This window comes from Talpa occidentalis, unplaced genomic scaffold (genome assembly GCF_014898055.3).
Source record: "Talpa occidentalis isolate TD23 unplaced genomic scaffold, MPIMG_talOcc4v2.1 talOcc4.5, whole genome shotgun sequence".
Classification (NCBI taxonomy): Eukaryota; Metazoa; Chordata; class Mammalia; order Eulipotyphla; family Talpidae; genus Talpa; species Talpa occidentalis.
The window spans coordinates 85,133,738-85,156,706 of NW_023604861.1; the positions used below are offsets into that span (position 1 = coordinate 85,133,738).

The window sequence follows — 22,969 nt, forward strand, 5'->3', positions numbered from 1 at the left end:
TTCACAAAATCTGCTACAAAAAATATCAACTGAGCTAAATATTGTGCTCATTCTAGTGAAAACTCCTTGTATTTTTTAAAAAAGATTTTATTTGTATTTATGCATACAAGAACTAGGGTATAGGCCACAGGTGGGGGTAGTGGTGGTGAGGACTCACCAGAAACAGAGTGGGGAGCAGAACAGGCAGATCTACTGAAATGCACTGCTGAGGGGAGCAGCAGGAGAGGCAGGAGAGGTCTGCTGTGCCATGTGGGTTAGTTCCCTGGCTGGCATGCCACAGTGGCTGCTGATATCTTGATAGTGCTGAGACTTTAACACCTGCACCACCAGGGAGACCCAAAACTCCTTATACTTTCCTAGAACAGGAACAAGCTCAGAGAAAGCCTGTCCAAGCTTTTGGACCATCCAGTGTCTTAAATAGTTTGCTGTGAACTGTGAAGCTCCAAATAAAAAATTCAGAACTTTTTTCTCAGGCTCTCAAGTCAGGACAGGAATGTATGACCTAGGTCTTGCCAACTAGAGGCTCCTGGTTAGGAGGGCACACAAAAGAAGGCACCAGGTAAAATCTTTTATTCTGGGCAGGTCAGTTGCCTGTTATCTACTTTCTGAGGCCAGGACTGACATCTAGTGGCCAGCAGTAATAGTGCAGGCTGCCGTGTCCACAGTAATGGGCTATTTGCTAGAGAAGGCCCAAGGCACAGCTTGCATTTCTCCTGCCAGGATCCTGCAGACATTTTTTTCTGTTTGTGCAGCACAATTCTGGCCCTTCCAAAGGTTTTTTAGGTTTTCCTACTACTCTTATAAAGTACTTTCAAAGACTTAGTCATTATATACCCTTGAAATTTTAACATTTTTTGTTAGAGATTTTAAGTTACTGAAGCAACAAAGCAAAATCCGAAATTTCTAGCTTAACCATATTTTACACAAAATATAGGTGTCAGCCCATATTTTAGCCACGTTCATGTTCAATTTTTATTAACTCTACTCAAAAAAAGTCAAAATAATTTTGCACTATTTTGAGTACACCTAAAATTAAGCATCTATAATTTGGACCTAAGAATAACTCTATTTCTCTTATAATAATGAAAAGTAGGGCCTCCCTGGTGGTGCAAAGGGTTAAGCACAGCACTGTGAGGCTATTCGCAGCCTCTGCAGCATGAGCTACTCACATGGCACAGCAGACCTCTCCTGTTGCACCTGCTGCCCCCCTCAGCAATGTATGTCAGTCTGCCTGTTCTGCTCCCCACTCTGTCTCTGGTGAATCCTCTCACCTGCCCCATCTCTGGCCTGTATCCCAGTTCTTGTATGTATAAATAAATAAATAAATCTTTTTTTTTAAAAAATGAGAAGTGGCTGTTTGGGAGAAGGGAAGTATCTTAATAAGCAAAAATCATCTTCCAAGTTTAAGCTCTATTCAAAAATCCATAGAATCTGCAAAACCAGGGGCCTCCCTGGTGGCACAAGGGGTTAAGCTACGCACTATGAAGCAATCCACATCCTCTGCAGCAAAAGTTGATCCCTGGCCACCCATGGTGCAACCCACATGGCGCAGCAGACCTCCTCCTCTAGCTAGGTGCTCTCCGCAATCTGCCTGTTCTGTTCCTCACTCTGTCTCTGATGGATCCTCTCACCGACCGCACCTTTGGCCTGTACCCCCATTCTTGCATGCATAAATAATCTTTAAAAAAAAAAAGAATCTGCAAAACCCTCAAGTCTCCAAATTTGAAAAATGAGTTGAGACACATACTTTCATCATTCATTTCTTTCTTTCAATATATTTTATTCTGATGGCAGTTACAAAAGTAGATACAAAATACTTTTTTTTAAAGTACAGTTAACTGACTTAGAAAAATAGATAAAGCCCCTAAAGGTTTAAAAATACAACATAAATTTGCATGTAAAGACATTTAAAAATATTTCAGAGGGTAACTAAGATCTAACTTATCAAACTATTCTTAACATAGACCAAAACCAGACTGTTGTTCTATAATAAATCTATAGCACATTGGTGATCCACTTGGACACAGAACACCTGTTTGTAATAGAATCTGGTAAGAAAACTCATTCAATAAAATAACTGCTATCCCATATGATCTCACCCCCAAAAGCCTTTTATAATCTGAAATATCAAAATCTGATTCGAAAGATAGGAAGACTGAAGAGCTACTATTTTTTCTTTTTGCCAGAACTCTATACTCTAAAACCAAGACCCAGTAATGAACTGTTACCGGGAGAAAATGCCCCTCTTAAAGGTAGCTCGGTGTTTGGCATCACAGCTTGCATTTCTCCGGCCAGGGTCCTGCAGACAGGAGACAATCTCCCACAATCAGGCAGGGTTAACTCCAGCACCAGAACGGGGCTGCTCAGAAACAAATGTCTAGGATATCTTTGGGTCTGACTGGTGTATGCTTCTGAGGTAACGATGGTATGTTGAGAACCTCCACTTCTAGTATAATCTCACTGCACAGTGAGAAAGCAAACAGTATCATCAGGAAACCTCAACAATGTCTGCAAAAGTTAACATCACCACCACGATTGTTCTTGCCTCTACACTACAAGGAAAACTCCTTTTGCTGTCATCAAAGTCACGATGACTATGGATTTACATTTCCCAGGTAGGCAACTACATGAGCTAAGGGTCCTCCAATCTAAGATGAAATAATTTGTTAGTTGACAGCCCTGAAAAATCAACTTTATTCACAACCTGAATAATAAAAGATACACCTGGCTGTCAACACAAAATCTGCAACACAGCAAGCTTCAATATTTAAACAAAAATCTGTAAATCATTGTCCAAAAGCTTTTTAAAGGCTTGGAAATTAAAGCACCATAAGATTAACTACATAATTTAGTAAGCACACTCCACCCCACGGGTGTAATGAGGTGTGAGGAACAGAAGGTGACATTGAGAGGGGATGGCCTTTGATTAGGAGATGGCAAGGGAGTGATTGTTGTGGTACAGGCAGACGCTGAGCACAGGGAGATAAAATAACTGAGAAGAGTCAAAGACAGATTGATTTCTTCTAACTCTTATCAAAGGATGGCCCTTCAGCCAAGTCAGGAAGATGCCATCTTCTCCCCATTCTCTCTCCTTCCTCCAATTCTCCTCCTGTCTTTGGATGTAAACAAGTGTTAACACTGATGTCTGGTGCACTGTGGTTAAGCCAGACTGACTTGGGAACCTGGGAATGCCTTTTTTTTAAAAAAAGGACATTTAAATCACCAATAAAAATTTTTAATAATCCTGTTAATAAGGTGTTTTCACTACTGTGCTACTACTATGTGAGCATCTTTGGTTTGTTTTGGAATCAAGTCATGAAAAGAGAGGATTTCTATCACTGAAGAAAAATGGAGAAAAGTGAGAATTCTTGTTTAAAAATATCTTAAATGGAAATGATGAAAACTACAACCTAGTTGAGAAATATTTCATTCCTTTCAGATTTTAAAAAAAACAACAAGGTTTAAAAGTTGAGAGGCAATAACATCTTAGGTAGGATCTAGACACCTGGTTTCTTGTTGATAAATGATCAATATAAACACAGAGAACACCTGACAAGGACCTGTGGATGAGTTTAAACATGGACTGTGGAATGCTTCAGACAGTGCTTTTTCTTCTAAGTGATCTCCCTTTTTTTTTTTAAATCTCACTCTTTAATCCCTCATACAATGATGTATTGTTTCAGCCTCAGATGAAATTTTTTTAATTTAAAACTCTATATTTCAGAACTTACTGAAATTCAGTTACTATAAAAATGGGATTTCTAAGAAATTCTTTTCATTATACTCGAATAGAATAAAAATAAATTTAAAAAAAAATCAAATTTAACCCGATCAGAGTCATCTAGGATGTTTGAGTTCTTTGCAAAAAAGACAGCACTGAATCACAGAATGCTGGTGAACTTAAAGCTTTGCCTCAATACATTTTAAACAGTCACCTAGGATTTACTAAATCCTAGAAATCAAATGAAAATTAGATTTTTAGTAAAGGGGAAGATTTTTTTGATCCCAACAGAAATAGAAGAATTTCAAGTTTTCATACAAAAACAAACCAGGATACAACCCCTATTTTGGACTTAATTTTTACTTATTGTCCCTAATTACACAAACACACACATACACACACACACACACACACAAACAGGTGACACACTTCTCTTAGCTATGCTATAAAATGTGTACACCTTCAAGGTTTTTATTGTGGTTTTTCTTAGGTTTTATCCTTACTGGGATAAAGTTTGTGCATTCTATACTACTAGTCTCAAGTCACAATAAAAACATTTTTTTTTAAAAAGGAAACCCAAGACAAAATAATCAAATACTCAGTACCTTCTTCCATTCGCCTATCAAGAATTTCAAGGCCTCTGAAAAACAATGTGTATGGAAATAGTGGCTTTGAAACCTAAATTTATCATAATTTGGGGGAAGTTTATTTTTTTTCAGTCACAACTACATAATAAAATTAATTTGAATGAAGCAGTCAAAATAAAAACCTACAAGAACACCTGTAGATGCTTTTTAAAAATTGTATGAGCACACACTCCTAAAAATGTACAAATGTGAATAAAAAAACAGATTTGAAAAATGAAGTTATTTAAAAATAACCTTGGTTAATCCCATATCACGTAACAGAAGATGATTTAAACTGCAGTCACAGATTTTGAAAAAGTATACATATAACCTCATCTATAAAAACACTACTGTCCAAACTTGAAACTAAAAAGTTATTCAAAGTGACACAAATGTTCTAAATCTTAAGGAAATTTAAAAATACCTATTATCTGTATAAAACTGAGTAAAGCTGATCTGATTATGTTACTAAGAAATTTGTTCTGGAAACTTGTTAATAACTTACTGGTGGAAATTTTTAACATCCATTATTACTGCCATCTGAAACAGAATAAATCATTTCTTTCAGTAAATGAATAATAAGTAAACTGACAAGCTACAGGTTAGACATCACTTATTACAACCAAACATGACTCTGAAAGTAACAGGAGTGGTGATACAGTATCTCAGATTCAGTTGTGTCCTTAATTTCTCACTATGAAGGCAGCAGGCCAACCTACCTTTGAGACAATTTTATCAGTACACACAACCGGTGTCTTTTTTAATCCTGTTTCTGTAAAGTTTGTATCACTAGTCTATAACAGAGAGTAATGAGATAGTTTTAGCAGTACATGAAGCAAGAGGAGAACTGTGTTCTAGAAGAAACCGTTTATCTGTCTTTCGATCCAAGCTTCTCAATTAATTCCTGAAGAGGTGCCAACTCACGCCTATCAATCAGATTAAACTCCTAAAAAGAGAAGAAGAGTAAAATTTGTAAATGAGTCTAAAATTTAAATTTTTATAAATGCCATTTACAGAAGGGTTAATAACCCTAGTTTGCTGAAACACAAAAGAATGATGAAATGATCTCTGTGAACACTTTAAAATAGTGTAATTTTTTTTTTATTTTTATTTTTTTTTTTTTATAAGAACTTTTTTTTTTTTAGATTTATTTATATTTATTTATTTATTTAGACAAGCACTGGGTACAGTCAGAAGCGCGGGAGGGTGAGAGAATTCACCAGAGCCAGAGCGGGGAGCAGAGCAGGCAGAAGGACTGAAGCACAATGCTGAGGGGAGCAGCGGGCGGCAGGAGAGGTCTGCGCGCCATGTGGGACCCTCCTCTGGTGGCCAGGGAGCAACCGGGGATCGAACCGGCGCTGCAGAGGCTGCGGGCAGCTTCGCAACCCGGCGCTCCACCGCTGCACCACCGGGGAGGCCCTGTAATTTTTTTTTTAAAGGATGTATTTATTTATGCATACCAGAACTGGGGTACAGGCCAGACGTGTGGGGAGCGAGAGGATTCACCAGAGACAGAGTGGGGAACAGAACAGGCAGACTGAATGAAATACAAAAACAACGTACTTTTTATTCCCTTTAAAAAAAAAAAATAGGGGGGCCTCCCAGGTGGCGCAGCGGTAGAGCGCTGGGTTGCGAAGCTGCCCGCGGCCTCTGTGGCGCCGGTTCGATCCCCGGCTGCTCCCCGGCCACCAGAGGAGGGTCCCACATGGCGCGCAGACCTCTCCTGCCGCCCGCTGCTCCCCTCAGCAGTGTACTTCAGTCCTTCTGCCTGGTCTGCTCCCTACTCTGGCTCTGGTGAATTCTTTCACCCTCCCGCGCTTCTGACTGTACCCAGTGCATGTATAAACAAAACAAACAAACAAAACAAATAAATAAATAAAAACATGCCTCTATTAAAAAAAAAAAAAATAAAAAAAAAAAAAAAAAAAAAAAAAAATAGGGAACTTAATAAGCAACTGTATCGACATGATCCAGTATAAAATATTAAAGTAAAAATTGTACATGTCGGGCCTCCCTGGTGGTACAGGGGTTAATGTCTCAGTGCTTTCAAGGTATTGTCAGCCTCTGCCATATGAGGTATGAGTTCGTTCCCCAGCCAGGGAGCTAACCCACATGGCACAGCAGACCTCTTCTGTTTGGCTTGCTGCTCCCCTCAGCAGTGTATTTCAGTAGATCTTCCTGTTCAGTTGTCATTCTGTCTCTAGTGAATCTTCTCACCCCCACACCTACTGCCTATACCCCAATTCTTTTTTTAAAGATTTATTGATGCATACAAAAACTGGGGTACAGACCAGAGGTGTGGGGGTGGGAGGATTCACCAGAGAGTGGGGCACAGAACATGCAGACTGAAATACACTGCTGAGGGGAGCAGCAGGCAAACAGGAGAGGTCTGCTGCGCTATGTGGGTAGCTCCCTGGACAGCTGGGGATAGAACTCATGCTGCAGATGCTGCGGACAGCATCACAGTGCTGTGCTTAACAGCACTTGTGCCACCAGGGAGCCCCCGCCCCCAATCTTGTATACATAAATAAAAAAAAAATCTTAAAAAAAAAATTGCACGTCTAATTTATATAGAAATTACCTGAAACTATGTAAATCTAAACTTAGACATGAAGGAGTCCCAATTCCTTGATATCTTTTTCAAAAAATGTGAGGTATTTTGATTTTTCTTAAAGTTTCAATTCCAACTAAAGGCAACAGGCCATACTGGGATGGAAAAGGGAGGTTTTTTGAAGTTACTAGCTGCCAGCTTCCTAAAATTTGACCTGTTGTGGGATATCCGACAACTCTACCCAAGATAGCAGACAAGTTCTTTCTAGTTTCTTTTCTAGGCATAGACATTTCATGAAACAAAGCCAACTGCAAATATTTTTTTTTTCCCCATATTTGCAGTTGGCAACAGAACAGAAGGGTATGAATAGGCTTTTCCTAGGTTTTTGGTGCTCCTTGCCATATCCTAACCAGACACATCTGGGGCAAGCAGAAGCAGAAGGCCCAAAATGGTGGTTATGCTTTCTATGTTGCTAAACACATCATTAAAATAAACAACGTGGCAAAGAGAAAAGAGCCTACTTTTACTTAGCTCTATGTCTATAAATAAGATACTGCTTTTTTAATAATTGCTCTTTATTAAAGTTAAGCCAATCCAAATAAATCCAAGTCAAAGGACAGAAAAACACAGTTCAACTTACCTGAACAAAAAAAATAAAGTGCTTAAAGGAGGTGTTGAGGTGGGCCTCCTCTTGAAGTTGCATTACAGAATCAAAGTGCTGATGATAAATATGGGCATACACCCTGAAGAGACGTTTTAGAATGGTCTTCGCCACAGACATGAAGTTTTTGGGAAACGGGACACCTGCAATCAAACACATATACTGATTAGTCCTTTATCTAACTGAATATAAGAGAAGTTTATAGACCCTACCATGAGCAACTCACACACACAAAATCTCACTGTCACGAATAGGGAACCATGTTCATACATTTTTTTAAAAAGGCAAAGGAAAAAAAAATTTCAAACCTAAATATATGAGATAGCTTCACATACCATCCTTTTTTTTTTTTTTTTGTGGGACCCTCGCCGGCGGCGGGGGAACGAACCGGAGCTACAGTGGCGCGGGCAGCCTCGCAGCCCAGCGCTCAACCGCTGCACCACCAGAGGAGGCCCACATACCATCCTTTTTTGATAGCCTTACAACAGAAGGCACAGGTATTAAGTTACAAGATGCTGCTGAACCAAAGTTAAACATAATTTTAGTTATTAACACTGGAAAGTGTCCAGTTAAGATTATATGCAAAAATTATTTTGATTACAAATAGAAAACTTGCTTTTTGTAATTTGTAACTCAAAACAACCACTTCTCTCTCACTCTCTCACACATACTCTCAACAAACTCCTAAGCAAAAAAAAAGGGGGGGGGGGAAGGGTAGGATAGACGTTATCCTCTATTGTTAGGAGGAAAAAGTGGCCAATCTTCTGGATTACTTTCAAAAACCAGTTTTCTTTCTTAAACTGTGAATACTCAACTTACAATTTTTAAGTGCTATTTTTATTTATTGTAATCCAAGAAGGGGGTATACTTCCTGAAGAAGGGAAGGTGGACATCTCACTATTTTTCAAAGAAAATAAACACCTCCTTACAAAAGACTTGCGAGAGGGTTTGTGATCTCTCTCCAACCAATGCTGATGGGGATGCAACTGGTTACATTCCTGAGAATTCTGGTTAACAATATCAAAGTGTCTTAGACAACAGATATGTGAGAAAGACGATACAATTGATAATAAGTACAGTAAATGAAGACATAAGGCTTCTGCAACCCAAGTAACCTAGTTTACCTTCAAGATTTGTTTCACACCACTATACTTGAAACACTTCATTTTCTTTAATATTTTGGTGGGGGGAAAGGCCAAAACACTTTCCCTTCCCTACATTTTGTTTTTGTTAACTTACTTCTCAACCAGTCCTTGATAGTTGGAAGTTTAGTATGTTTTTCTCCTGTAATTTGACTTTTATGGACTTCTCCAACCCCCATTTTAGTCAACCTGCCTTTGCAAATATTATTCTGTAACTTTTTTTATTTATTTTTTAAAGAAATTTTATTTTTTTAAAGATTTATTTATTTATTTATACAAGCACTGGGTACAGGCAGAAGCACGGGAGGGTGAAAGAATTCACCAGAGCGGGGAACAGAGCAGGCAGACTGACGAAATACACTGCTGAGGAGAGCAGCGGGCAGCAGGAGAGATCTGCATGCCATGTGGGACCCTCGCGGGCAGCCAGGGATCTAATTGGCACTGCAGAGGCTGCGGGCAGCTTCGCAGCACAGCGCTCAACTGCTGCGCCACCAGGGGAGGCCCTTATTTATTTTTTTTTAAGATTTTTTTATTTTTATACAAGAGCTGGGGTACAGGCCAGATGCGTGGGAGGGTGAGAGGATTCACCGGAGACAGAGTAGGGAATAGAACAGGCAGACTGACAAAATATACTACTGAGGGGATCAGCAGGTGAGACAGGAGAGGTCTGCCGCGCCATGTGGGATTCTCACTGGCTGGCAGGGATTGAACCTGTGCTGCAAAGGCTGCAGACAGCTTCAGAGTGCAGCGCTCAACTGCCTGCACCACCAGGGAGGCCCCTATTCTGCAACTTTATGAAGATGGTTTTCTGGTTGGGTCTTGTACTTGTGCATTAAAAAGTTAGATTTTTAAAAATCAAACCACTGTTCTCTTAGAATTTACAAATGGGCAACATGCTTTAAAAAGGGAAAAGCAAAAACTTAGATATATTAATTAAAAAAATGAATAGAAGTTGTTGTTTAGTAAGAGTAAAGAACTGGCATAAATAAGATGTAGATAATAGCTTAATGAGAGAGGAAAGGATGCCAGAACATTAGGATGGATTATTACAGAATGGAAAGCTGAAGGAAGAGAATAAAAGTAGACAGTATTATTTATCTTTCACAAGAGGCAGATTTTAATGAATAAAGAAATGTAAGTGATTTTTTTAAATCTATGCACTTGCCAAACTGATTTTAACAGTAACATTCAAGCATCATCAATATACAATAGAGTCTGTGAGGAAGGGAATTTAAGATTTTAATAACAGAATGGAAAAGCTGACGAACAGCAAACAGACCAAGTATAACAACATGATATAAACTTTGCTCCTGAAAGAGCAAAAACTGGACTCAAATTCCTAACCTGCAATCGTCTGAATATTTTGTGTACTCCCCCAATTCCCAAATTCATATGTTGAAAACCTAAACCCTTAGGTCATGGCATGAGGAAGGAGGTGGAGCTTTTGAGAGGTTATTAGATCACAACGGCAGAGCTCAACTGGGAAGAGCGCTGCCTGGGAAAGCTGGTGGCCTCTTCTTGAATCAGAGGACTAGAGAGGGCAGCAATTTTATAAGCTAAAACTAGGTCTTCACCACAATTCAACCATGTAAGCCCCCTGATCTTAGACTTCCAGCCTTCACAACTGTGAGAAATAAATTTGTATTGTTTATAATCAATCCAACTTCTGGTATTTTTGTTATGGCAGCCCAAACAGGATCCAATAATATGCTGTTCAGAAGGCACCCTAAAATTGATCTCATCCATGAATACTGCTGATGTCAAAATCTTAAAATATCAGCAAATAAAAACTACTCTCCCGACAGAACATTAAGAAAAAAAAAATAGAGAAAACCTTATAGTCATTAATAGATACTGAAAAAGAATCTAATAAAACTCTACAAACATATCTGATTTTTAAAAATTCACACTTTAAACCAAAGGCAAGATTCCAGCTTAATAGTGAAATACTAGAAATGCTCACATAAAAGGAAACAAGTATAAGACCTCCCTGGTGGCACAAGGGGTTAAGCACAGCACTATGAAGCGATCCACAGCCTTTGAAGCTCGAGTTCAATCCCCAGGGCTGGCGAGGGAGCATGGCGCAGCAGATCTCTCCTGTCCCGCCTGCTGCTCCCCTCAGCAGTGTGTTTCAGTCAGTCTGCCTTTTCTGTTCCCCATTCTGTCTCTGGTGAATCCTCTCAACCCTGCATCTCTGGCCTGTACCCCAGCTCTTGTATGCATAAATAAATAAATCTTCAAAAAAAAAAAAGGGGGGGGGACAAGTATATCTGCCATCACCAGCACTGCTCTGGAAGTAGTTGGTAAAATTATTTCAGTTATACAAGAAATACACATATAAGAAAAGAAGACACAAAGCTAATATTTTAACATGTGATTATATACTTTAAAAACTTGAGAAACCCAACCTAAAACAGAACCACTTAAAATCTGGTGGTCAGTTATAACATTTAGATAAAAATCACCAATTTTCTACATACTAAACAATAACCAATTGGAAACAAGGTATCAATATACAAGATTAAATGCCTAGTAATGAACTTCAAAAACTTGAAGGGTCAGCACAGAGTTAAATGGCAAATTCTACAAGAGTAAATAATGAAAGATCAATAAATGAAAAATACACCCTGTTCTTGAAAAGATTCAATATTGTCAAGAGAACAAGAATCCCTACATTATCTATAAATTGAATGAAATCATAATCAAAATCTCACAAAGTTTTTTATCTTGACAAAATGATTCTAAATTCTTTGGAAGAACAACTATGCCAGAATAGCTGTGAATAATTCTGAAAAAAGACGAGCAAGGAAGAGAGACTAGACCTACAAGATGTTTAAAGCCGTATGGCCATGGTATTTAAAACAGTGTAGAACTTCTACAGTAGTAAATAGAGAGATTAACACTCCAAAATATGTAGCAATTTGGTATATACATGATAATGAGGGCAGAAAAGACACATGTATTTGGATAATAGTCCTGGACAAACTGGCTAGCATATTTGGACAAAAAGGAGTGTTCAGAAAAAAATTTCTGACAGAACAATTTAAATGTGAAAACAAAAGTACTAATGAAAAACATGGACAAGTATTGTTATAATCTTAGAGAAAACCTTTCTAATTACTAATTAAAATCCACAAGTCATAAAAGAAAAGAGTAATAGGACAAAATAAGTTATATACAGCAAAAACACTTCCCGAACAAAGTAATACAACCTGGGGAAAAATACATATAACATCTATCTATGACAAAGAGTTAATATAATATAAATACTATAAACAGAAAACACAATGATCAATAAACCAAAAAAATGCTCAATCTCATTAATATTTTTATTTTTTTGCACAGAAGAACTGGGGTGTCAGCCAGAGATGCGGGGCGGAGGGGGGTGTGTGTGAGAGGATTCACCAGTGACAGAATGGGGAGCAGAGCTGGTGGATTTACTGAAATATTCTGGTAAGGGGAACAGCAGGTGAGACAGGAGAGGTCTGCTGAGCTGTATGTGGTTTGGGGATGAAACTCAAGCTGTTGCAGTGATAGTACTAAGACTTAATCGACAGGCCACCAGGGAGGCCCTCATCAATATTTTTAAAATGTACATTAAAACCAATTTATTTACTCAAAATAGAATTAAAAAATGAGTAATAACTAGCACTGATGAAAAAACAGACATGATACAAACACACCTAGAGGAATACTCATTTAGATTTTAGATAATACACAGATTTTTTTGGAAAGGAATTTGGCAGTCTCTTTTTTCCAGTAACAGCATTAAAGAATTACAACACATTTATCATTTTAAAAGAAAAACAGTTCTATAATAACTCACCAATCTTAGATGGAAAAAGAGTTTCATCATCAAGTTGATCCTGAACCCAAGTCATCAAATAGTCAATGTATTTCGGTGCAGAACATTTGATTGGCTTTTTAATATTAGTACCATCTGCCCAATGATATTCATACCTGGAGAGAAAAAGATTTTGCTGAGCGTATTTTCAAAAGTAAAACAAAAGTGAAACTTGTAACCAAAGTGGTCTACATTTTGTCAACAGATGTTGCATTTACCTTAAGTAAATTACCGAAAGTCTTACTGAAGATTACTTAAGAGTTCCCTTGAGAAGTATTCTGCAATGTGATTGTTATAATTGGAAGAGAAAAGGAAGATAATATGACAGCAGGCAATGCCAGCTTGTAAGTTTTTAGCACAGCCTTGGGAGATAAAGGAACTGCATTCCTGTTAGGCAGAGCGTGTTGAGGGCTGGATTAAAGACTGATTGATCCACTACATTCTGAGATCTTTGTTCATCAAGTTATCACCAACAGTCATGGTTATAAAACCCTGTTTTGTGGAAGGGGTATTAAAGAAACACTCTTAGGCATGCCATCTTTCTCTCCCTAATTTTTGCTGAGCTAGAATGACTAACAAAACTTATATAAAACTTCACTGTGTAATCCATAAACAAGCTTAATTCTCCTATTTATCTTAATTTCTTTTAAGGAAGTTTGAGGAATAAAACATCGCAAGATAAAGACATTCCTCCTAAAATAATGTAATAAAAATAGGACTACAAACTCAATATGGACCTTCATAAAGGTCAAGTAAACACTTCCAAGAAATTCATTTGTAAACTAGAAACAGAACCATAAACGTTAATACAACTGAAAATAGTGAACTTTTGCAATTTAAGATAAACCTAACTCAAATTTTTTACTCTCACAACTAAGCATTCATACATATTACAATGCAATTATAATATCAAAACACTAAATATTACACACCAAAGTATGAACTAGTAACGAAAAGCTTATAGGTAAGAATTCAAGTACTTGTTAACACTGAACTGCTTTTACTTAAGTGGGCACAGGAAAAACAAAGTCTTAATGATTTAACATGTATCAATTAATGACTAGCTTTTTCAATAACTCAAACATCTACTTTACAGGGGTATGTAATACCTTGGACCTGCAGACATGACTGAACAGCTTGCTTCAGTGCAGAATTCTGTAATAGTTCCATATAACATGTTGATCTGGTTGAAAAAATCCACAGCTGAAAAGAAAGTAGCAGAATTGTGTTAAAAATTCTATGCGGAAAAAAAAAATTCTATGCAAAATTCAACAAAACATCAGACTTCTTGGTTAAAACAAAATGGACCATGTATTCAAGTTCTTGGCTAAATCCCTGGGAGATTCAACAGTTCAAATATACTGTAAATGCTCTTTTAAGTTGTGAAACCCAAGTAAAGTTAACTTTTAAGATATATTCAGTTTTAATGTACTAAGCTTTTAACCAGCATAAAACAGTAGGAAAATAAAGTATTAGAGATAGTTCTACTAAATGGTGACCATTATACTTTTAGAATATACAATTTTATTACATCCAAGGGAATATAAATATCCATTGCTTCTTATCAAAATGGACCACAGTACCATTTGTGTTAGGAAACAAAAGCTACAGAACATTTCTAGGTAATAGGTGTATCAACAGGCATTTAAAAAACTAATTCATGGGCCTCCCCGGTGGCGCAGTGGTTCAGCGCTGGGTTGTGAAGCTGCCCGCGACCTCTGCGGCGCCAGTTCGATCCCTGGCTGCTCCCCGGCCACCAGAGGAGGGTCCCACATGGCACGCAGACCTCTCCTGCCGCCCGCTGCTCCCCTCAGCAGTGTACTTCGGTCCTTCTGCCTGCTCTGCTCCCCGCTCTGGCTCTGGTGAATTCTCTCACCCTCCCACGCTTCTGACTGTACCCAGTGCATGTATAAACAAAACAAACAAAACAAAACAAATAAATAAATAAAAACATGCCTCTATTAAAAAAAAATTAAAAAAAAAACTAATTCATCATAAAAATCTGAGGGCCTAATGCATACTAAGAAAATGAAAAGGACATGAGATAATGTTCAGTGTGGGATCTCCAGTTAACAGATGGACAAAACTGAATGATATGAATAATATAACAAATTAAGATAGGATCTAAAGGCTAACAAAAAGTGCTAGAAATTTAAGAAAAGGCTACATCTTGACCAGTTGAAGCAGTCAGGAAGTACATCTTAAATGAGCTTCAGCTAGATCTGGAAGAAACAGGAAGAGGATGTACTTAATTTGGTGAAACATTACTCTGTACAAAGAGAACCTAACAAGTCTTAGTTCCTCATCCAAAGCAATATCTAAAAATCAACTAGGGAGCCTCCCTGGTGGCCCAGGGGTTAAGCACAGCACTAACAAGCTATTGCCAGCCACTGCAGCACGAGTTTTATCCCCAGCCGGTCAGGGAGCTGACCCACATGATGCAGCAGACCTCTCCTATCTCGCCCCTCAGCAGTGTATTTCAGTAGATCTGCCTGTTCTGTTCCCCACTCTCTCTGGTGAATCCTCTCACCCCTACCCCTCTGGCTTACATCCCAGTTCTTGTTTGCATAAATAAATACATCTTTACAAAATAAATGAATAAAAATAAAAATCAACTAGGGCTTTTTCAAGTTTCTTAAAAAGCAAGTAAATATGGTCCAGGGATTCCCTATTTCAGAGGGATCTGTGAGGTCACGCCTTTTTGATTGCTCTTTCTATTCTCATTCATTCAGGAGGCACAGATTTGTCCAGAGGCACCTTTTTAATATTTGATTTTTTTTCTTCTTGTGCTTATTCATGCTAACTTAAGCAACACCATTTAGATGTAATTATACCAATTCTGGATTAAACTTTATTTTACCGTAATTAAGTTTCAAGAAATACTGAAGGAGAAACAGAACACTTCACCATCCATAATGTTAAGTCAAGCTGTGATAGGGTTAATGTTTTAGTGTGTCTCCTTTCAGTCTTTTTTCCCGTAATAAACACAGGATATGTGACACCACAACAGACTAAATGCAGAAGCAGCTATGAGAATCCAAGTATCTCCTATTAATCCAAACATTAAGTAAAATTTGCAAACACATAAAATAATGCCATATTTCTCACTAAAATTGATTTTGAAGTTATTTTTCATAAAAACATTTGTGTTAACAGATAATAGATTTATTGCTTTTTTAGACAAATTTAAAAATAAGTATTTAAATTTTCTCATTTTTAATTCCTAACACAGTGTAAGTATCACTAAATTTAACCTACAAAATTAAACGCTCTTGGGGGTTCTCAATAAATTTTAAAAGAATAAAGAGACCCCTGCAAGACCAAAAGGTTGGAAGACATGATCTAAAGAAGTAAGTTTCAAAGAATAATTTAGCTGAAGAAGGTGAACAGAGGCCTTCAGAATGAAAAAAACTCAAATGAGGCTAAAAATGTATTTTTGGGGAGCACAAGGGGTCAAGACTGGGAAGGGAAGAGCACAAGTGACTACAGTTATGGATCATAGGTGATATATAGTAGGAGAACTGAGGGGAGAAATCACATTTCGTACAAAAATGAACAATGATGTAAGAAAATAAAAATAAATTAAACAAACATGAAAAATTTAAAAAACAGAATTTTTTTAATATATACTACTTACATGGCTCACAAATCAAGAGACACAAAAAAACCCTATAGTGAAAAATCTAAATTCCAACCATTCCAACTCCCTCCCCTCAAGTTTATTTATCATGTCTTACACAAAGATAACATTAAATAGTTCTATACCTTGTTTTTTTTTCTCTTAGTGATTAAATATAACTTTTTAATGAGTTAAAAAAAATTTTTTAATTACATTTGTAGTGCACATTATGACAGTGTTGACCAAGGCAATGATTTTTTTAAGATTTATTTATTTATGCATACAAGAGCTGGGGTACAGGCCAGAGATGCAGGGCATGAGAGGATTTACCAGAGACAGAGTGGGGAGCAGAACAGGCAGATGGAATGAAATACACTGCTGAGGGGAGCAGCGGGCAAGACAGGAGAGGTCTGCTGCACTATGTGAGTTGCTCTCTGGCAGCCAGGGATCGAACTCGTGCTACAGAAGCTGTGGATTGCTTCACAGTGCGGTGCTTAACCCCTTGCGCCACGAGGGAGGCCCCGCAATGATTCTTAATTGTCAATTAATACCACATAAAGACAACTAGCCTCTATGAAAATCTACATTTAGTATATCTACAACCTACAAGGTAGTCTTACAAAAATTACACTCAAGTTTAATCTGAAACACAAAAGCTATGCTAACATGGTAGCCACAAATGGCTACTTACAATTAAAACTAAATTAAATTAAAAATTCCATTCCAGGGTCTCCAGGGTGGCACAGCAGTCGAGCGCTGGGCTGTGAAGCTGCCTGCAGCCTCTGCAGCACCCGTTTGATCCCCGGCCACAGGCAAGGGTCCCACATGGCGCAGCAGACCTCTCCTGTCTCGCCCGCTGCTCCCCTCAGCAGTGTACTTCGTCACTACTTCGTCAGGGTGAATTCTCTCACCCTCCCATGCTTCTGACTGTACCCAGTGCTTGTATAAATAAATAAATAAATCTTAAAAATAAATAAATACATAAATAAAATTTAAAAAAATTTTCCATTCCAGTCACACAAGGCACATATCAAGTGCTAACTGGCTGCAGTGCAGATACTAAACACTGATATCCTCTCGGAAAAGTTCTATTGGGGGCCTTACTGGTGGCGCAAGGGGTTAAGCACCACTCTATGAAACAATCCGCAGCCTCTGCAGCACGAGTTGGATCCCCAGCCCAGTTGGATCCCCAGCCGGCCAGCGAGCAACCCACATAGCGCAGTAGACCTCTTGGATTCGCCCACTGCTCCCCTCAGCAGTGTATTTCGGTCAATCTGCCTGTTCTGTTCCCCACTCTGTCTCTGGTGAATCCTCTCATGCCCCGCATCTCTGGCCTATACCTCAGTTCTTGTATGCATAAATAAATAAATCTTTTTTCTTTTTAAAGATTTACAAGCACTGGGTACAGTCAGAAGCACGGGAGGGTGAGAGAATTCACCAGAGCCAGAGGGGAGAGCAGAGCAGACAGACTGATGAAGTACACTGCTGAGGGGAGCAGCGGGCGGCAGGAGGGGTCTGCACGCCATGTGGGACCCTCGCCCAGTGGCCAGGGATCGAACCAGCGCTGCGGAGGCTACGGGCAGCTTCGCAACCCAGCGCTCAACCGCTGTGCCACCGGGGAGGCCCATAAATAAATCTTAAAAAAAAGTTCTATTGGAAAGGGCTGCTCTAGATCTGATGTTCACAGAAAATAAAAGGAAGAACAAGACATGGTAATTTGTGCTGTGAAAACAAATGAACTGTTTCCTCAACAACAAAAAATAATTAAGAGAAAAAGACTGGAAGGATGGGAACTCTAAGATTAAGAGATTCAAGAAACATGTTCAGGCCTTATTGGGTCCTGACTTAAAACCAATTTTTTTTTTTTTAAAAAAAGGAACATTTGGGCCTCCCTGGTGGCACAGCAGGTTGAGCGCAGCGCTGTGCAGCTGTCTGCAGCCTCTGCAGTGCGGGTTCCATTCCTGGCCGGCCAGGGAGATTCCCACATGGTGCAGCAGACCTCTCCTGTCTCGCCTGCTGCTCCCCTCAGCAGTGCTTTCAGTCCGTCTGTCTGTTCTGTTCCCCACTCTGTCTCTGATGAATCCTCTCGCCCCCCACACCTCTGGCCTGTACCCCAGCTATTGTATAAATAAAAAATAAATCTTAAAAAAAAGGAACATTTATAAGACATCAGGAAAACACTGTAAACACTGACATTTGATAAAATAAAGGAATGGTGGTAGATATTAACATTATCTTTAAAATGGAGTTCCCAAAGATAATGAAATATTTATAAATGAAACAGTATGTATGGGATTCACTTCAAAATAATCAAGGTAGATACAGAAAGCGTAAAGGGTTAACTGTTAAAACTAGATAATGGAGGGGCCTCCCCGGTGCCGGTTCGATCCCCGGCTGCTCCCCGGCCACCGGAGGAGGATCCCACATGGCGCGCAGACCTCTCCTGCCACCCGCTGCTCCCCTCAGCAGTGTACTTCAGTCCTTCTGCCTGCTCTGCTCCCCACTCTGGCTCTGGTGAATTCTCTCACCCTCCCGCGCTTCTGACTGTACCCAGTGCATGTATAAACAAAAACAAACAAACAAATATAATAAATAAATAAAAAACATGCCTCTATTAAAAAAAAAAAAAAAACTAGATAATGGATACCTAGAAATTTGTTGAACTACTTTGACTATTTCTGTATTCTAGAAAAATTCTATTAAAAACTTTAAATTTCTGGAACAGGTGAAATTCCTAAAAGATTTAAACCTTATCATCCAGAATTGATCTCATCTCAGAAGCCCAGATTCTAGTATTCAAATCTTACATGTCTCAAATTCAGAGTGACTTTTCAGATCATGGGTCCCTTCCCTTTGAAATTTTTCAAATTTCCTTCAGACTACTCCAAAGTCACAACAATCGAGTGACTGATCATACCAACTGCAACTGACTTTTATTTTCTAAGTATGTAGACAATAGGTGTTGACATTTGGAGCACAACTGTGAATATAAATGCCCTACAAAGTGATGGTATGCACAGGTAGAATTCTTGCACTTATTAATCTATTATTTCACTTTACTCAACAATTCATACCATTCTCCTCAGAAATTACCCCAAAGCACTTACCATTTCTCCTCACGTGTCCGTCAACCAGACAAACTACTACCAAGAACTCCGAAGAGAACCAAGTTTTGTATGTATTTGTACTTCTAGTTTAGTTTACAAATAATATATTATAAAGAAAAATTTAAAAAAAGACTTTAGCAAAAATGTTCCTATAAACAATCAAAGTTGAAAGTTATTAAAAAACTTACTGTTAACAGCAATCCATTCATTGAGGTCCTCTCCCTCTGGCAACATAACAGCCTGTCTCAGATTCCCACTTCCTAAAGTTGCTTCTGCATGTTTCAAGAGTTCATACTGATGAGACCCTTCAGGGATATTCTTCTTTGGTTTGAATGTTTTGGAAGAGCGGCTGCTGCTGTTAGGTTAAAAGTAAAAGTATATTATATCTTAGGATTGGAGGCAGAATGGCATCATTTTAGGTGGATAAATAGTTCTGAGAATAAATTAAAAACTATTCTTTGAAAAGTACCAGTGGGGCCTCCCTGGTGGTGCTAGGCGTTAAGTCTCAGTACTATGAAGCAATCCATAGCCACAGCAGCAGGAGTTCTATCCCGAGCCAGGGAGGTGACCCACATGGTGCAGCAGACCTCTCCTGTCTCACCAGCTGCTACCCTCAGCAGTGTTATTTCAGTAGCTCTGTCTGTTCTACTTCCCACTCTGTCTCTAGTGAATCCTCTCACCCTCACACCACTGGCCTGTACCCCTTAAAAAAAAAAAAAGTAACAGTATGGGGGGGGCGCAGTAATGATCACAAGATAAGGATGCTTTAACTTTGTTTCCTCCCACAGAAACTGGATTTTAGCAGCACAACTGCACATACACAGAAGGCAATTTTTCTATGCTTCAAGCAGCAGTCCAGTATAATAGAAAGGGCACTTTAACCAAAAGGGAAAAACCCTGGATCCTAGTAGCCCCTGATCTGCCACTAACTTTGTGACTGCCTAAGAAACCAAGCCTCTTTTTAGCCTCAATTTCTACCTACAGAAAATGGTGTTGGGAGGGAGACAGTCCTAAAGTTAACAAAGCACAAAAATCCAGCTTTCTATGTCAAAATACTTGTTATGCCATCAAAGCAAACCACAAAAGTAACATGAACCTTTTGAAGTGCATCCTCTCACCCTTCCGCACCTCTGGCCTGTACCCCAGTTCTTGTATAAATAAATAAATGACAACTAGTTATTGAGGAAAAATGTTTTTTTTGTTTCCCCTCTCACGTCACCCATAAGGCAGGCGTTCCTAACACAACAGAAAACTGAGAAAATACTAGCAGATTTCTAATCAGAACAATTAAAACTTCTCTAACGAAGCGACAACAACAGAAAAAGACTACAATGTTTATTACGAAGACCTAACTGTATAATAAAAGGCTTCTATAATCACTAAGAAAAAGGTAAGTAACCTTTTAGAAAAAGGGGCTAAGGAGATCGGGCAATATTGAAAGAAAAACACAATGACTAATGAACATCTAAAAAAGTTGCTCGATTAAATTAAGATTTATTTTTCCTTAATCTGTGTCAGAAGTTAAAAATAATTACATTAAGTATGGGCTAGGGCATAGAGAAATAAGCATTTCATACAATATTGATGAAAGTAGAAATTATTAGGAAGGGGCATATAATCACAGTATTAACTGAAATCCTCCATAATCCATCCATTCCACTTGCAGATATGAATAAGAATGTACTTCCTAAGATTATTTTAAGTGTTGAGAAACCTGGGATCAGTCCTAAAGCTTATCAGTAGAGGAATGAATAGACTATGATACATCCGCATCATGAAATACCGTACAGTAATTAAGAAGAACAAGCCAGAGCTACATGTGTTTACATGGAAAGATCTGAAATGATTAAATAAATGAGAAAGCCAAATGTACAGCAGCAGATTATTCTGAAGAGCAAAGTAGTAAAAGAAATTACAAAAACCTATATTTAATAGGGAAGTACTAAATTAAAAGAAATGGCCCTTTAAATTAGAAATAAGCAATGAATGACAAGATACATATAGTAAACAAGGAACTGTCTCAAGAAGATATACAGATGGCCAACAGGCACACAAAAAGATACTCAACATCACAGGCCTCCCAGGTGGCGCAAGGGGTTAAGTATCAGCGCTATCAAGTGCTCACAGCGCTGCCGCCTGAGGTTAGATCCCCGCCAGGGAGTTAACCCACAGAAGGCACAGCAGACCTCAGACCTCTGCTGCCTCGCACGCTGCTCCCCTCAGCAGTGTATTTCAGTAGCTCTGCCTGTTCTGCTCCCCACTCTGTCTCTGGTGAATCCTCTCCCCCCACCCCACCTCTGGCCTACACCCCAGTTCTTCTATGCAAAAATACATCTTTAAAAAAAAAAGATAATTCAAAGAGAAAAAATGATTCGGATATTGTTTGGAGTCCTATATTGTAACAGCAAAATATTAGAAAGAATCCAAATTTCTCACACCAAGGAACTAAGTAAATTCTGGTTATGAAACACTAGATACTGTTTAAGTCAAGTACGTGGGTGATGTGTATAACGAAAGGAGGAGACATTCCACCACACGATATATACAAGGTAGATACACCTGGGAACAAAGTGCTGGAGCAAAGCTGCTCAAACCTTACTGGGTTTAAGAATCATCAAAGAAGTTACAGACTGTTCCATCCAAGCCGCCTTTGGGCCCAGGCCTTAGCTCTGAAACAGTATTTCACGCAGGCTACGAGAAGCCACGGGATTAAGCAAAGTTACAAAGGGGGCTGAATCAGAACTGCAGAGCACCGCCCGGCTGCAAGGCCCGCAGCGGAACTCCAGCTTCCCAAACGGCGGCACTTCACGCTTTCCTGGGGTGGGATTTCTCCTCGCGGGTAACTCACACCGACCGTAACACAACTAGACACACGGTGGAGTAAGAGCTAAGTCAGCAAGGATCGTTACCAGAAACTTGAAAGACATCGAGAGCCTGCGGAAGGGCCCCGGGATCCGCCCCCGGGGGCGCTGGGGCGGAAAGTTTGGAGGCGCTGCCGGCCCCGGGGCCTGTCTACACCCCACCTCCTCGCTCGGTTTCCTCTACCTCGACCTTCCCCTCAGCCTGCGTAGGTTCACGGCTCAGACGCCCCCGAGGCCCCGAGTCGGGGCGCAGCAGGTCGGGCCACCCCGACCTCGCCCCCGGGGCGGGCCCTCGCCCGAGGCGCGCGCTCGCCCCCGCCCGGACCCCAACTCTCAGCCCCAGCCCCGCCTCGACCCCGCCACACTCACAAGAGGAAGCTCATCGTCCGTCCTGGGAGGGGAGGGCGGCTGGCGCCCCGCGCTCAGGAGTGGCGCCCGCTCGGGAGCTGAAGGGGAGCGGACGGTCCTCAGCTCCCGGAAGGCGGAAGCCCGGGCCGCCGCTGCTCGAGCCGGGTGCCCAGCCGCTGCGCGCCGGTGAAGCCGCTGCGTCCCCTCGCCCGCCTCCCCCACCTCGCCGGCCCGAGACGCGGAACCAGAGAAATCTCGCGAGCGGAAGTTCCGCTCTGCCCCGCCTCGCCGAGTGGGACTGGAGGCGCCCCTTTTCGCCCCGCCCACTCCCACAGCTCAGCCAATCAGCGGCCTCCAGGCCCCGACTTCCTGGAAGCGCGGTGCTCAGCCAGGGGGGGCTCGCGTTGGCCTTGGCCTGGCAATTAGCTGCTTGGGCTTCACAGGGGTCTTATTAAGCGCTGCAATTTTTTAAAATTTAATTTGAGTGTT

At 39.9% G+C, this 22,969-nt stretch overlaps 1 protein-coding gene across 2 annotated transcripts; it reads right to left on the reverse strand.

Annotated features, from left to right (window-relative positions):
* Positions 1-1,742: 1,742 nt before the first annotated feature.
* On the reverse strand, positions 1,743-22,657 carry MOB1A (MOB kinase activator 1A). Of its 2 annotated transcripts, none has more exons than XM_037527659.2 (6): positions 22,502-22,657; positions 19,460-19,623; positions 13,655-13,748; positions 12,528-12,661; positions 7,539-7,702; positions 1,743-5,293 (listed from the first exon to the last, which is right to left on the reverse strand). In XM_037527659.2, exons 1-6 carry the CDS (start codon positions 22,513-22,515, stop codon positions 5,216-5,218), a joined length of 648 nt encoding a protein of 215 aa, XP_037383556.1. In that variant the 5' UTR covers positions 22,516-22,657; the 3' UTR covers positions 1,743-5,215. The 2 variants fall into 2 exon arrangements, with proteins under 2 accessions (XP_037383556.1, XP_037383555.1); XM_037527658.2 differs by having other exon boundaries at positions 19,460-19,626.
* Between the last annotated feature and the right edge of the window lie 312 nt (positions 22,658-22,969).